The 16387-nt window shown below is 46.7% G+C and overlaps 1 protein-coding gene across 2 annotated transcripts in view; it reads right to left on the bottom strand.

Moving 5' to 3' along the window:
* SPTBN2 (spectrin beta, non-erythrocytic 2) overlaps positions 1-16387 on the bottom strand; it is a 66520-nt gene that overhangs the window by 38643 nt on the left and 11490 nt on the right. For both annotated transcript variants that reach the window (XM_066610365.1, XM_066610366.1), the window contains exon 2: positions 10369-10520. In XM_066610365.1, coding sequence (XP_066466462.1) covers positions 10369-10520 — 152 coding nt within the window. The remainder of the gene's footprint in view (positions 1-10368; positions 10521-16387) is intronic.

Below are 16387 nucleotides of genomic sequence, written 5' to 3'. Positions count from 1 at the left end.
GGACCACAAGAAACTGACAACATTCCAATGCCTTGCAACACCCTGGTCTGCATGAAACTGCCCCAGCAGGAAGTAAAGGGCTGTGCAGAAGCTTCTCTCGCTGGAAGCAAATGTTTTTTCAAAGGGGAACCTACTGGATCCTTTTACGCCCGAGACAAACTGCAGGCAGGCCTTTAAAAGTCTTTTACATTTGCTCTTACTGATTCCGGCCCAAAGTTCTGTGTAGCTCAAAAGCTTGCAGAGCAAACTGGGAATCTTGTTCCAACCTAATCAACAGCCCTGCCTGGATCAATGAGACCAATTTGGCAAACTGAAGCATCAAAGCTACGAGACTCACAACGCCATCCTGGCCATGTCTGACCACAGTGGACCATGCCTTAGTGACATCAAGACTGGATTACTGTAATGCACTCCACATGAGGCTGCCCTGGAAGGCAGTTTGGAAGCTGCCATTAGTACAGAACGAGGCAGTCCAGGTGATGACTGAAATTAGGTGTTTGAATCTGTTGGCGGCTGCTTCAGCGACCGGACTGACTGCCCACTCGTTTCTGGACCCAGTTCAAGGTGCTGGCATTGACTTTAAAGCCCTTCATGGTTTGGGTGCAGGTTATCTAAGCGACCACCTTCTCCCCTACATTCCAGCCAGGTCATCTGAGGGGGCCTCATTTATCCAGAGTTAGAGGGATGGTGGCACTGAGATCAAGTAGGTGGAAGGCTTTTCACACTCAGAAATCATTAGACAAATGTTAAATATCATTATCTCTAGCTGACTGCAAACAGCTGGCAACGTGCCCACACATCTCCGCCCTCCACACTGTGCCTGCTGCCTCCCCTTGGTATTCTGACCATCCCAGCTGCTAATTCCTGATTAAAGAAATCATTTTATACCGATGGCCAGCTCAGATGATGATCTCTTCCGCTTTAGGAATGTTCTATAATTACTAGGATGCTTTTATCCTATCCTTCCTCCAAGGAGGCCGGGGAACAAGGTTGCCTCCCTCTCCTTCTCCCACAACAGCCCAGTAAGGTAGGTTAGGTTGAGAGTCAGTGACCGACTTTGGGTCACCCAGCATGCACTAGAGCACTGGTTCCCAACCTATGGTCCATGGATCACAGGTGGCCCACAAGACTCTGAGAAGTGGTCCACAAGGTCTCAGGGGGAAAAAAAATCTCTTTTGATCACTTTCAGTGTCTTGCCAAATGAGTGCTCCCTCACGGATGAGGAGAGGGGGTGAAGAATGGACTTGCCTGCAGCTGGCACTGAAGTATTGGCTACAGCTGTGGGTGGTCCATTCTCTGTCCTCACTGGTAGTCCGTGGGGGAATGCAAGCTTGGGAGCATTCCCCATGGACCACAAGAGAGGGTGAAGAATAGACTGCCCGCAGCTGCAGCTGGCAATGAAAGCAGCAACCAACAAATCTCCAAAAATAATACGTCTAATAAATCTCCAATAAATCTTCTCTAATTGTTACAAATTTAAATGGATTTTTTATGTGCAGGGGAGTTGGAGGTTGCATGTGGTCCATGACGATTCCAGTCTTTGCCTCGGTGGTTCGTGGGCTCCTGAAGGTTGGGAACCACTGCTCTAGGGCTAGCTGGGGATCTGATGCTACCTCTCCCAGTTCTTAGTTTCACAGTCTAACCACTCCACCACACTGTCTCCTGTGAGCCCAACGCACATGGTAAACATAACGATGGCCTTGCACATACGCACAAGGATTTTGCAGGAAGGTTCCTGGCACAGTTGCAGGTTGTAATCTCGGCTTCTGTGATACTTTTCCTGCCCGGTCCATGCAACTTCTATTCTGCCATAAATGCTTCTCTGTGTGTCTTGCTACTGGACTCATTAGAATAGATCCCCCTATGCTCCCTCCTGCACGCCACACTCTTGGTTCTAGGAGCTGTGGGTATGAAAGCTCTGTGAACAAGTATCCCCCATAAAGATGGGCTGTGCACTACCGGGAATGCTTTTCCAAATGGACGTTACAGCTAATCTGGCTCCTGGGCTCTGCCAATGAGCCTCTCCTACAATGCCCTCAAATTTGGACAGAGGGCATTTCTTTAGGTTCATGGCACAGGTTGTGACATCACTCCACAGTATGGTAACCTACTCACAGCTGATGTCAAACAATATGTCCTCAGCTCTCGTAGCCTTAAGCACCTCTTCTTCCTAACATCCAAGCTGAGCAGGGGACTTCACTTAGATGACCCTGAAGGCACCTTCAACTCTAATCTCCTGTGATACTATATTGCAGGGGTGCCAAAACTGTGGCTCGTGAACCACAAGGGGCCCTTCGACATACATATTCTTGAAAATGTGTTGGCTGAGCTCCTTTTTGCATCACAATTAATATAAAAGGTAAAATTAAAAAGTTAAGCTTTATAATTATTTACAGAGTATAAATTGAGAGTACACTGGATTAAAACATAAGTTTAACCCATTTCTGCCCAGCCCACAGGTGTACATATGCAAAGCTGGGCAGAAATGGCTTAATGTTCATGGTGAGAATGGTTCATATTTAAGAATTTAAATGCTTCTTAAATATTGCAGCTCTCAAACAGCTCTCTTGTCACTCTCAAACATCTGAAGTTTGTCATATGCGGCTCATACATAAGCAGGTTTGGAGATCCCTGCTATATCATATGATCTTTCTCAGCTGGTCTGACAGGCAGGAGGGTCTTGAGAAATTGAATTCAAAAACTTTGAAGTGGCCACACCTATGGCAGACAACAGGGTCTCCCAGTCCCAATTTCTGAGATGTACCTCTAGGGAGGACTGGTGCCCCCATCCTGGCCATATTCCAGGAGGAGAAGAGCCAAAAGGACACCCTTCCCATCTCTACTTCCCAGCATCCACAAGGGCAACCTAGCCTGTTTCAGACCCACCCACCCCCCACAAACCAGGACGACTGGCAGAGGTTTTAAATACTCAGCTGCATCCCAGAAAACCTCTGGCTGAATCATCTTCACACACTCAGTAGGGACTAGAGGCTTGACTTTCCTTTCTTCCTAATGGGCCTTGCTTTTTTCTATAGATGATACGCTTGCGGGCCAGGCCTATGTCATTTTCATTTTGCACAGTGCCTGGCAAGTGGAGCTGCTCTATAATCAGCACAGTGAAGTTTGCTGGGTGGCCATGGGCCAGCTCTTGCAAGGGAAAATGACATATTATTTATACCAGATGGCAGATGGGAGAGGGGTTCAACACTCTCATTTCACTGGCTGCAAACTCCACCACCCCTTCCCCACCACCCTGTATTAGCACTATGAACAGTGCTTTGGAAACATCATCCCATCATTCGCAAAGAGTTAACATAACATCAGAACCACCCTGCTGGATCAGGCCTGAGACTCATCCAGTCCAGCATTCTTTACTCCACAATTCTACTCCAGGCCTTCTAGCTGCCTCTGGGTAGTCTGTAAGCAGGAGATGAAGGCAGACCTCTCTTCCACCATTGCTCCCCTGCAAGTGGCATTCTCAGCTAGACTGCCTCTGAATCTGGAGGCTCCATGTAGCCATTGCAACTAGTAGCAGCCAGTGATGGGACTTGCGAATGTGTCTCACTCTGTCTAAAGTCCTCCTAGCAGATGGCAAATCACCAAGTCTTATGGCAACCAAGTCCACAGATAAGCCATGTGCTGTGCAAAGGAGGATGGCCTCTTGTCCATCCCGAATTTCCTGTCAGTCAGTCTCACTGGACAACTTGAATCTTGGTTCACAGTAAGAGAGGGAGGAAAAATCTCTCTCTCCACCTGCCTACACCAGGCACCATTTTAGCTGTCTCAATCATGCTTTTTTAACTGCTTAAAACTGCTTTTTTCCCCTTAACCCTTTAACTGCTTTTTTCCAAGTGGAAAAGCCCCAGTTGTTAAAGCCTTTCCTCACAAGGAAGGTGCTCCAGCCCTTTGAGCATTTCACTTGCCCTCTTTTGTACCCTTTCCAGCTCTACAATATCCTCTTTGAGATCTGGCAACCTGAATTAGACACAGCAGTCCAAATATGGCTGCATCGTCTTCCTGACACCTGGCATGGAATGATAGTCTCCTTTGCCACAGCCACACAGAGGGTCCACATTTCCACTGAGCTGTCCACCATGACCCTGAGATCGCTCTCCTGGTTAGTCACCGATCGCTCAGCCACTGCTGGCAAATGGCAGGTCTGAATGCCCCTTGTTTTGGGGTATTTCACTGTTGCCCTCTGATTTTAAGATGTAGAATCACATGTGTGTTTATGGCTGTTCACACATTGCGCTGTCCTCAGGTCCAGAATCTCTGTACTCAGGGCAGACATTTCCATGCGAATGGGCACATCTGAGTTCATTTCTACAAGACCAACCATCCGTGTACACAGATTGGACCCCTGCTAAATGAAACATGTGAGTCACTGTACCCAGTACAGACTAACCATGATTTAACCTGGGTGCGCCCCTGAAGTTTAACATGTGAATAGCCCCTGAAGTACAGTTTAACATGTGAATAGTTCCTTTTGTTTGTGCAAGACACCCAGAATCACCAGGCAGAGGTTTGACCCTCTGATGCCTCCTTAATGGAGAGGCAGCTCGGGCCAGATTCATCTGAAAAGGCTTCGCTCTCACCAGTTTGGCTTCACCGTACCCCGGGGCTTCTGGCATCACCTGGCAAGCTGCAGCGTCTTTCTGGAAAGTTCGTCAGCCACAGGCAGCAGCAGGTGCCAGGCTGCCAGAGAGGGCGGATCCTGCTGTCAGCCTTCCTCGAAACTGGAAAAACTGCCTTGCTTGAGCTGGGAACGGGCTGTTCCTCTCGACTGCAACGGAGGCAAAGGGTGAAATTCTGGGAACAGGTGCTTGGCTGGCTCTCTGTCCTGGGGGGGGGCAGAAGCTGAACGTGGCCTGCATCAAGCCAGGGTGACGTGGCACTGCTGCAGAAGGAGACACCTGTCCCATGTGAGATGCACATCATCAAGAAGAGTCTTGAGGCAGCCTCCCAGTGAGCAAAAAATGGATGTGGCGGGCCGAGACATATATTGGACACGGACTTCTACTGAGGAAATAAGTACTGCCTACCAGGGTGTTCTGTGGAACAATGTGTCTGTGTGCCACCCAGGGATCCTACAGCACTAGCAAAATGCCCACCATGGTGTGTGGAGTGGCATGCAGAATCCAGATTTAGATGCTGTTTATAGAGTCAAACTTTGGGTTAGCCAACTCAGGGCCCAGTCCTATCCAACTTTCCAGCACCGGTGCAGCCGCAATGCAGCCCCAAGGTAAGGGAACAAATACCTTAAGGAGGTCTCTGTGACTGCTGCCCCAGGACACGATGCAGTGCATGCCCCATTGGCACAGCTGCACCGGCACTGGAAAACTGGATAGGATTGGGCCCTTAGTCTTGTCCACATAACAACATAAGAACAGCCCCACTGCGTCAGGCCATAGGCCCATCTAGTCCAGCTTCCTGTATCTCACAGCGGCCCACCAAATGCCCCAGGGAGCACACCAGATAACAAGGGACCTGCTTCCTGGTGCCTCCCTTGCACCTGGCATTCTGACATAGCCCATTTCTAAAATCAGGAGGTTGCACATGCACATCATGGCTTGTAACCCACAATGGATTTTTCCTCCAGAAACTTGTCCAATCTCCTTTTAAAGGCATCCAGGCCAGATGCCGTCACCACATCCTGCCGCAATAAGTTCTACAGACCAACCACATGGTCTTCTATTTCACAACAAGCTTTTTCTCAGTGGACTCGTCTCCCGGAGACTACTGTTCTTATTAGTAATCTTTTTTCCCTTTCTTCCCCATCCTCAGCTATAAGAGATTATAATGCTTTAATTGATTCTCTAGTTAATTTTCTTAGTTCCTCTAGTCCCTCTCAGTCATCCAGAGCTCCTTCTAACCATAATTCTTGGTTTGATGCTGACTGTTGGCAATTAAAGAAACAAATACGTTCCCTTTTTTTTTATTCGCTCCCATCCAATCCCATCATTTTTACGAGAATACTTTTATTTGCGCAGATCATGCTATGATTTATTTGATGAGAAAAGACATCAGTACGCCCTGCATAAGTGGGATCAATTATATTCTGCAATTATTTCTCATAATCATAAGGCCTTCTGGTCTTTAGTCTCCAGATCAACCCGCTCAATCTCAAATTTGTTTCCATCTATTTCTGCAGCTACTTGGGTTGATTTTTTTTCAAAAAAATTTTCATCTCTGACTTCAATTTATTCCTCTAATAATGTTCCTCAGGATCTTTTGGAATGGCCTCCAGTCTCCCCTGATGAAATACATGAGTTAATTCTTTCTTTAAAACCTGGTAAAGCTCCTAGGCCCAATAATATTTTGAATGAGACTTTGACTAATAATCCCAAATGGTGGGCTGAACCACTTGCATCTTTTTTTACTTTGGTTAATTCCACTGGTCGTTTTCCCGATGCCTGGTTGTCATCCATCCTTATTCCAGTTTATAAAAAAGGTGATCCTTCATTACCTTCAAATTTTCGCCCAATAAGTTTATTATCTAATATTGGGAAATTGTATTCAAAGTACATTTTAACAAAACTCTCTTCCTGGGCAACCTCTAAAAACCACCCTGGAAAGGAACAGATTGGTTTTCAGGCAGGAGCTTCTACCCTTGACCATATTTTTACATTGACTCATTTAGCTGAGAAGTATTTCATTTATAATAAAGCTAACCTTTTTGTTGCCTTTGTTGATCTCCAAGGTGTTTTTGATTCCGTGAACCGAGACCTTTTATGGTCCAAACTACTCAAATGGGGAATAGATCTGCGCTTATTATTTTTGTTACGCCAATTACATTCCCAGAATTTTTGTCAGGTTCGAATTCCAAATTCTAACACTCTCTCTGACAGATTCCCTATTCACAATGGTGTTCGCCAGGGTTGTATTCTTGCTCCTTTATTATTTAATTTATTTTTATCCAATTTACCTTCTTTTCTTTCTTCTTCTATTCATTCTACTCCGGTTTTAAATGGGGTCCCTGTCTTTACTCTTTTATATGCAGATGATGCAGTACTATTATCCTTAACTAAATCGGGACTTCGCTGCATCTTGGCTACATTTCAGGAGTACTGCAAACTAAATGACCTAACAATTAATTCGAACAAAACTCAAATTATGGTGTTTTCCCGTTCTTGGTCCCCTATAACATGGACGATTGGTCCAAACATATATAAACAAGTCCAGTCGTATAAATATTTAGGTCTTATTTTTCATTACAAACTTTCTTGGTCTCTTCATAAGAAAGCTATCATTTCGTCTCTTTCCCCTCAACTTAAAGCAATATTAAATTTTTTTTACAATGAAGGTAATCAATATGTTCTAGCTGCTATCCAGATCTTTCAGTCCAAAATTCTCTCCCATTTGTTTTATGGTGTTCCAATTTGGATTAAAGCAATTAACAAGGATATGGACCAGATTGCAACATCTTTTTTTCGCAGAATTCTAGGGATCCCAAATTTAATTCGGGTATCCACAATTATCCTAGAATTAGGTATTCATTTACCATCAACTACAGCCTGGTTACTCACTTTTAAATATTGGGCTTAAATTGTTTTTAAATTCTCATTCAGGTTCTTTTTTATATGATTTGTTAAGCGATTCTTATTCTTCTCCTTGGTTTCGGTTGATAGAAAATAAACTTGTTTCTCTTGATCTCCCTTTAGAATCCTTGGCAGATTTGAGTCTTACAAGAGCATATTCATTGATCAAAGACAAGCTTTTAGCATTTGAATTTAATTATTTAAGTATTAATCTTAATCCTATTTGTTCCCCTCTTTCTTTTGGCTTGGCCCCATCCTTTAATCATGTATCAAATTATTTTTATACATTAATCAACCCATTACATAGGCGAGCCTTTATGTTAGCTCGTTTTAACATCTTCCCCTCGGCAGTTCATTCTGGCCGTTTTTTTAACATTCCACGGGAGAAAAGGCTCTGTCTCTTTTGTCATGAGTCACCTGATTTTTTGTTTCATATACTCTTTTTTTGTCCAGTTCATCTTGACATTCGTAATCATTATTTAAATTCTTGGATTTCTCCTGACCTAACCCCTTCTGATATTACCCTCTCTAGGTTCATGAGTGATGTTTGTGACTCTTTAACCGCAGCTGTTGCTGGTTATTTATCTGAGATTCTTAAAATAACGTTGTCAGAATTTAAATAATTCTGGTATCTTGTTTTTAAGTTGTTGGGTCGGTATGCAAGTTGTTGCAACAATTGTAAAGTATGTCTTAATTGTGTTGTGTTGATATGCCAATAAAGGTTTCAGACAGACAGACCAACCACACGCCAAGTAAAGAAATATTTTCTTTTGTCTGTCCTAACCCTCCCAACACTCAATTATAGTGGATGTCCCCTGGTTCTGGTGTTATGTGAGAGTGTAAAGAGCATCTCTCTATCCACTTTATCCTTCCCATGCATAATTTTGTATGTCTCAATCATGGCTGAAGAGGCCCAAACGCTGTAGCCTTTCCTCATAAGGAAGGTGCCCCAGCCCAGTAATCATCTTAGTCGCTCTCTTTTGCACCTTTTCCATCTCCACTATGCCCTTTTTGAGATGTGGCGACCAGAACGGACACAATACTCCAGGAGTATCATTGATTTGTACAACGGCATTATAATATTAGCCGTTTTGTTCTCAATACCTTTTCTAATGATCCCAAGCATAGAATTGACCTTCTTCCCTGCCGCCGCACTTTGGGTTGACACTTTCATCGACTTGTCCACCACCACCCCAAGATCTGATCTGTCACAGACAGCTCAGAAACCACTAACCTATATGTGAAGTTTTGATTTTTTGCCCCAATGTGCATGACTTTACACTTACTGACATTGAAGCGTATCTGCCATTTTGCTGCCCATTCTGCCAGTTTGGAGAGATCCTTCTGTAGCTCCTCACAATCACTTCTGGTCTTCAACACTCAGAAAAGTTTGGTGTCGTCTGCAAACTTAGCCACCTCACTGCTCAACCCTGTCTCCAGGTCATTTATGAAGAGGTTGAAAAGCACTGATCCCAGGACAGATCCTTGGGACACAGCGCTTTTCACCTCTCTCCATTGTGAAAATTGCCCATTGACACCCACTCTCTGTTTCCTGGTCTTCAACCAGTTCTCAATCCATGAGATGACCTGTCCTCTAATTCCCTGACTGTGGAGTTTTTTCAGTAGCCTTTGGTGAGGGACCTTTGTTGAATGCCTTCTGAAAGTCCAGATATACATAATGTCCACGGGTTCCCCCGCATCCACATGCCTGTTGACCTTTTCAAAGAATTCTATAAGGTTCATGAGGCAAGACTTACCCTTACAGAAGCCATGCTGATTCTCCCTCGGCAAGGCCTGTTCGTCTATGTGTTCTGAGATCCTATCTTTGATGAGGCATTCCACCATCTTACCCAGTATAGATGTTAGGCTGAGCAGCCTATAGTTTCCCCCCTTCCCTTTTTAAAGATTGGTATGACATTTGCTATCCTGCAATCCTCTGGCACCACACTACACACAATCCACACTGGCTGGCAGCAGCAATCAGGGTTTTAGAGAAGGGTCTTTTCCCAACCAAACCTAGCAATTTAATCAGGGCCTTCTGCATTCCAAGCAGGTGCTTTACTACTGAGCCATGAATATTCCTGATAAACACATGAAGTTGCCTTACACTGACCACAAGGGACATTCTAGCCCCCTACTCTCTTCTCCTCCACACCTCCTTTGCTGCTCCATTCCTTTCTCCCATTTTAAATCGGATGCTCCAGCCCATCCATCTCTTCACATTCCATTCCATTCCTCTGCTCTTTTGAAAACCAGGAAGTGGGAGGAACAGCACTGGGAAGGGAGGGTGGCAGACCTTGGCACCCCACCTCTGGTGCGAATCCATTTGGGACAGTTTAGGGATGAGGCAAGGTTGGTGGTCATCCATGCCAGACTCCACTCATTCAAAGCCAACACACATATACAAACCTGAACTGAGGGTTACAGAGTGATACCAGCCTATCTGTTTGTACATTTCAACATGAAATAATATTTAACGCAAAAATTTGCACCTGAAAGTCCTGGTAGGAGGGTTGCAACGCCCTGCAACGCCCATCCAGGGGGCTGACTGAGGGTAGCTGCCTCCGCATAAGAATGTAAGAACATAAGACGAACCCTGCTGGATCAGGCCATAGGCCATCTAGTCCAGCTTCCTGTATCTCACAGCGGCCCACCAAATGCCCCAGGGAGCACACAAGACAGCAAGAGACCCGCATCCTGGTGCCCTCCCTTGCATCGAGCATGTTGGATTTCAATTTTTTCTTTCAATGCAACCAAACATCAAAGATCATTCCTGCTGTCATGGGCTGTGCCCTTCCTGGCCTGCAAAGCCCCGGGTGTGACCACTCACCAGCTGCTCCCCCGAAAGCACCTCCAGCAGGCGCAACAGCATCCTTCCGTCCCGCAAGTCACTGTACAGGTCGCTGATCCGGCAGGTGACCCGGGCCAGGTGTGAGTTGACCCACTTGGTGAAGGTTTTCTTCTGCACTGCCTCCCGCTCATCTGAAAGACAAAGCACGGGGCCGAGAGTGAGGAGCCCGCTCACGTTGCCAAAACGGCATGGCGCGGCTGTTTCCAAGCACGACACAGGCCACGTCTCACGCGTATCATTCTGACACGAGAGCCCCACAGACGGTGGCCATGCAGCTCCAAGCCTGGGCCTGATCACAGTCACAGGAAAATGTGTGCCCGTCAGACTGGGCAGATGCTGATGATGGCAGCCACTAAGACCCACACCTCTTCAGGGAGCCCATGGCTAAGACCCCCTGGCCTCTGCAGCACTGATGCCAGCTTGCTGCCCTGCCCACTCCTTCTGTCCAGGGAGAAGGAGAACTAAATATAAGGAAGGTGTCCCTTTGCAGTTAGTACATGTTTTGTCCTCTGAATTCAGAACGGCCACTTCCTGCAAGAGTCACGCCATGGATGTGGTCCGAGCATACCACGAGCTCTGATCTCAAAGCTGCTCAGCAATGGTCTGGAAGGACTCCTGTATCCCTCACGCATCCAAAAACACAGCAGATGAACACTTTCAAACAGCAAAAGCTGGGCTCATTCGGTGCAGCCAAAAAGAACAAAGCATCTGGTGACACCGTAGAGCAGTGATTTTCAACGTTTTTCATCTCAAGGCACACTAACAAGGTACTAAAATTGTCAAGACACACCATCAGTTTTTTGACCAGCAACAAGGCACACCGTGCTGTTAGTGGGGGGCTCACATCCCCCAATGACCTACTAATAAATGATCCTCCTCCAAACTTCCATGGCACGCCTGCAGACCATTTGTGGCACACCAGTGTGTCATGGCACAGTGATTGAAAATGGCTGCTGTGGAAGCTGACAAATTGTTCCTAACAACTTCCGGAAGGGTACACAGAAGGTTAAATTGATTACATCTCTTTTTGGTGTCACAAGACTCCTAGTCAATGAGGCTTCTTTTGTTATGCTTGCTGACTGCCCCTTACCAGCTGAACTGCTGCCTGTCAGGGAGGGGTAAAGGAGCCAGAAGTCCTGCTGAGGACTAGAGGGGCCATCCAAATCATTGCTCTCCCTCCTTTGCAAACCCTGAGAAAACCCACAGAAATGATACAAGAGAAAGAGAATATGGAGAGTACAAAGAGAGTACAGGTCTCAGGCACATGTTGAGCAGCCACTGAGACTAGTTGAGGAGGGAGACAGGACACCTGGGTCCTACCTAGAGCTAAAAAAAAAGACTGGGTTTAGTGGCTGAAGAAATGGGTGGTTTTAGCCCTTGTTACATAGAAAGCTGCCTTCGGTTGAGTCAGGTTCTTGGTCTGACTCAGTGCCAACTCTGGACCAGCAGAAACTATCCAGCTTTTCAAATAGGGGTGCTTTCCTAACTGGAAATGCAACCAAACTGAGCCAGAGTCCCTCTGCCATTCTATTGCATTTTTGCCGGAATACAGAAAAGAGGCAGAAATGCATCTAAAGGCGCAATCCTAACCAGGTCTACAGAAGTAAGTCCTATTTTGTTCAATGGGGCTTATTCTCAGGAAAGTGTGGTTAGGATTGCAGCGTAAATGTCCAAGGGGGGCAGGTTTTGGAAGAGAGAGTTGACTTCTTGATAAAGAACATGTTTTTCTACAGAAAAAGTCAAAGCAGGGGCCCTATCCAAGGATTCATTTCATCTACAAGGGGCTGTATTAGCATTAACATGCATACCACTTATACCCCATGTCTTTTTGGGGGGAAGAGGCAACCAGGAACCCCCTCCCTGCAGGTTCAAGACATGTAGGGAAACTGGCTGCAGCAGCATGGCAGCAAAGTGAAGCACTCTGCACACACCCAGAGGTGCTCTTGCTTCCCACATTCCCACTGAGTCCTGGGGCAGAAACTATGCCTCAGTTCAGTGCTCTTTCAGTGAGCTACAGCACCTCTGCTGCATCCTGAAAGGGACAAAAACAGAGTCGGACACAAAACCTGGAGCACAAAGACTAGTGAATATAGTTTCCACCCACCCAACCCTACCCCCTTCTCTGTCTGTCTATTTGCATACAGGGCTACAAGAACAGGTGTTTAGCTCCAGGGTGGGGGAGAGGAAGCAAAAGAGCACAAAGCAAGGGAACTGCACTGGAGTCTCTCCCAGAGGCTCACTCTTTGTTTTGGAGACTGGCTGCAGAGACAGGGAACTTCCAAAATTAATTTTCCTGCTTCAAATCGATTGCACATTTTGCACACTCAGAGCTCACTATGTGGTACCAGCACCTGAATAGTGAGTGGTCTGAGTTTGCAAAACAGTGCAAAAGGGGTGGCAACAATTTTTAGCTTGGCTACTGAGGTTGGGCAAAAATTATTATTAATTATTAATTTTACACAATCAGACAGATGTTATTGACTGGCTTGTTTTATCCAGCTATCAAGTCCTTCCCAAGGACCTCGGATGCCAGACTTTTATTATATTTTGATGTTATAAATGTTGTTGTTATAAATAATCCCTTTAGGTCCCTTTAGGGAGAAGGGTGGGATATAAATAAAGTTTATTATTTATTATTATTATTATTATTATAACACTACAATAACCATTTGTAGCTTGGCTACAAAATAAGGGAGGGCACCAGGGTGAGGTCTCTTGTTATCTGGTGTGGTCCCTGGGGCATTTGGTGGGCCACTGTGAGATACAGGAAGCTGGACTAGATGGTCCTATGGCCTGATCCAGTGGGGCTGTTCTTATGGCTACTGAGATAGGGCAAAAAAATCACACCTCTTGTGGTGATTACCGGCCCCTATTGTGTGAAAATTTCAGTGACAACCTGACCCCCTAAAAGGCAGTCCCAACTTGCTTGTTCTCCAGAAATGGTCCATTGGAAACAAGAGGGGGCACAAACTGGCCAGTCTCCAAGGTTGTTTCCAAAAGATGAATCAACCTGGAACAACAACTTGAGCTACTATAAATATTGGAGGCTGGAGGAGGGGTGCTGGGAAAGCTGGCAAGGGAAATGCACTCTGTACATGCTCATAATCACTTTCCCCATCAGCATCCCAGCATCACAGGTTCACATTGGCGAGGGCTGAGTCCTGCACGCTGCAGTGGAAGAGGCCCCTGAGGCTGAGTGTAAACTTACGCATTCACCCCTGCCTGGGATTCTTGTGCTTTCATGGCCTCCTGAGCAGCTGGCATGTACCCTGCAGCCCAGGCAGGTGCTGGCTCCTTTGCCCCAACACATCACACGCATGCACAGCGCATGTAGAGGCAGCCTCGGCTGGGCCAGAGGCTTGGCCGGCCTCTTTCCTGAGTCACCTGGCCAGGACATGTCAGAGCAAGGCCAGTGTGTTGCAGCCCCAATATAAATGGAAGCGCCGGGGCTGATGCTTGGGAGAGACAGATGGTTTCAGGGAGTCCCAGTGGCACTCCTCTTTGTCAGACTTAACAAGCCCACCCCCACCAGGCAGAGGTAGAACTTGCCCAGGGCCCCAATTCCAGGAGGTTAGACTGGGGGATGCCTAAGCAGGTACAGGCCTCACTGCAATTGTTAGGGAGTGTCAGCAATGATCAACAGTCGATCCTGGGCAATGATTCTTCTCTTTCAAATTGGGGGAGCGGGGAGAGGATATAATAGACCTGTCCTTCCCTTCCAGCCTTATAATTAAGTAGCTCACAAGCTTCTGTATGAGATGAGGGGGGGGGGGGACCGTAACTCAGTCACAGAACAAAAGCTTTGCATGCTTGAAGGTGGAGGTGGGTGAAAATGGTTTTTATTTTTTGTGGATTTCAGCGTTTTCCAAAGTTAAAAGTCCAGAAAGTGGCATTACGTCTTTTTATTCCAAGGGCCCATTTTTATAAATTATAATTGCTTTAAAAGTGTGCTAGGTAGATGATAGAGTTGGTACAGTGTCAGCAGATGCAGCCACCCGCGTGCAGAGGTGTTAGAAAATATATAGAGGTGTTAGAGAATGGTTTTATTCAGTGGTGTAGCTGGAGGGGGTGCAAAGCACTAAGTTTTTCAGGGAACCTCACTGCAGCGTGCAAGTGGCGCATGCTTCTGTTTCGCTCCCACTTCCCCGAATGGCTCCAAAGGGCTGCTTGCACGCCACGGTGAGGCTCCCTGCAAAACTACTGTTTTGCACCCCCTCTAGCTATACCACTGGTTTTATTTTTATGCATATTTTGTTTTGTTTTTTTACAAAATGAGAAATGCAGAAAGTGGTGTTATGTGCTTTTATTTCATTATCACTGAAAAAACCCACTGCCACCTCCTTGGCAGCATCTACAGGTAGGGCTGGGTGGGAAATAAAAAATTCTGGAGGGCTGCTGCCAGTCAGTGCTGAACCAGTGGCCTGACTCCACATGACAGCAACCCATGTTGCCTCAGGCAGTCTAATAGAGACATAAACCTTGATTCCAACTCTGACCTCCTATCCACTTAGGCAATACTATTGCAGGGACTCATAGGAAGCTGCTTCCAACTCAGTCAGCCGTTGGCTCTACTGTGCTCAGCACTGCCAAGCACTGACTGGCAGCAGCTACTCTTTTTCAGGCAGAGAGGAGTCTTTCCCAGCCCTGGCTGGAGAGGCTGCCATTTACCACCTACCTTATGCAGTTATCCCTCAATTATCTGGTGTGGTTTCAACTAAATCACAGACCTCAAAACAAAACGGGCAACTTGTAGAAGCCAGCCAGACAACCCTGATAACTCCCCAGCCACTCTGTGGCTGACCTCAGAGCCACCAGGCTGATGGACAGACTGTTTCAAAAGGGAGGCTCTGGCGTGAATGTGCTGAACAGGAATTTATCAGCAAATTTGATTCTATTCAACCCCGGGCTGAATCAGAAGGCTGGCTTCGCTTCCCACACTTGCAGGTGTTAAAAAGTAGTGTGGCAAAGTTAGGAAGATAATATTGTCCCAAGTGAATGGACCTTGCCACTCTTTGTTTCACACACACACACACACACACGGGCTCTGCACAGAACAGACACAAGCCAACTGCTGTATAAACACTGGATTTTCTGTTCTTTGGCCCCAATGTGGGTCACTGCCCCTCACCACCATAGCAGCAGTGGGCAGTATTGAGAGAGAGCAATGCTTCATGCAACTCAAAAAGGAGGCAGGAATCAGCAGAGGCTTCTGACACCATAAATCTGAGAGCCTTTCATGCCCCAAAACGGTCTGACCTTTCCCATAATCCTGGCTGCAGGCCCCTGTTCCCAGACCCTCTGCCCAATAACTAGTTCTGGAGGAAGCTGAAACTCCCCCCCCCCCCCGCCGCCACCGGGCTGAGCATTGATGGAGAGTCCACCTGGCTAGGCCAACTCCAGGACTCTTCGTACTGGGGACAGTGGTCCTACCCAGATTGCAGACACATGGAGGACCTGGTGTCAGCTCTACCCAGCAGTTCACCAATCACTGCCACTCCTCCTCCTCTCTTCTCCTGAGAAAGGAAAGGGGAATTGAGCAGAGTTGAAAGTGTGAGAAAGAGAAAAGTTTGAGAGGCTAGAATGGCCTGACAGTCTAGCCCACCATTCTTCTCTCCCCTACACTTTCTCTTCTGCTCCATTCTCCTCTTCTTTTTCAAATCCAGGGAGCAGAAAGAGCAGCAGCAGAAGCAGGGCAGGCAGGCAGTGGTCACCCCCCACCAGCAATAGGTTACCTGAAGCAACCAACTCAGTTGGCTTCGAAGCTGGGCCAGTCCTGGATTCTCGGAGTCTTCTGTCCCCAGCACACACCCACTCCCTCATTCCTCAAATCCCCAAAGGCTCAAGGTGGCTGTAAGTCTGCAAAATCCTTCTCTTTCCCCCCCCCACCCCAGTTGAGGGGACCAGCCCTCTACTTTGAAAGCACTGACCACAATTCACGGCTGTGTGGCTGTGAAGCCTTGGTGGTCAAAGGGTCTTTGTGCATGCTCAGAGGCTGTCC

Source organism: Tiliqua scincoides, chromosome 15 (genome assembly GCF_035046505.1).
Source record: "Tiliqua scincoides isolate rTilSci1 chromosome 15, rTilSci1.hap2, whole genome shotgun sequence".
Taxonomy (NCBI): Eukaryota; Metazoa; Chordata; class Lepidosauria; order Squamata; family Scincidae; genus Tiliqua; species Tiliqua scincoides.
This window is presented reverse-complemented; position numbering and strand designations above follow the sequence as displayed.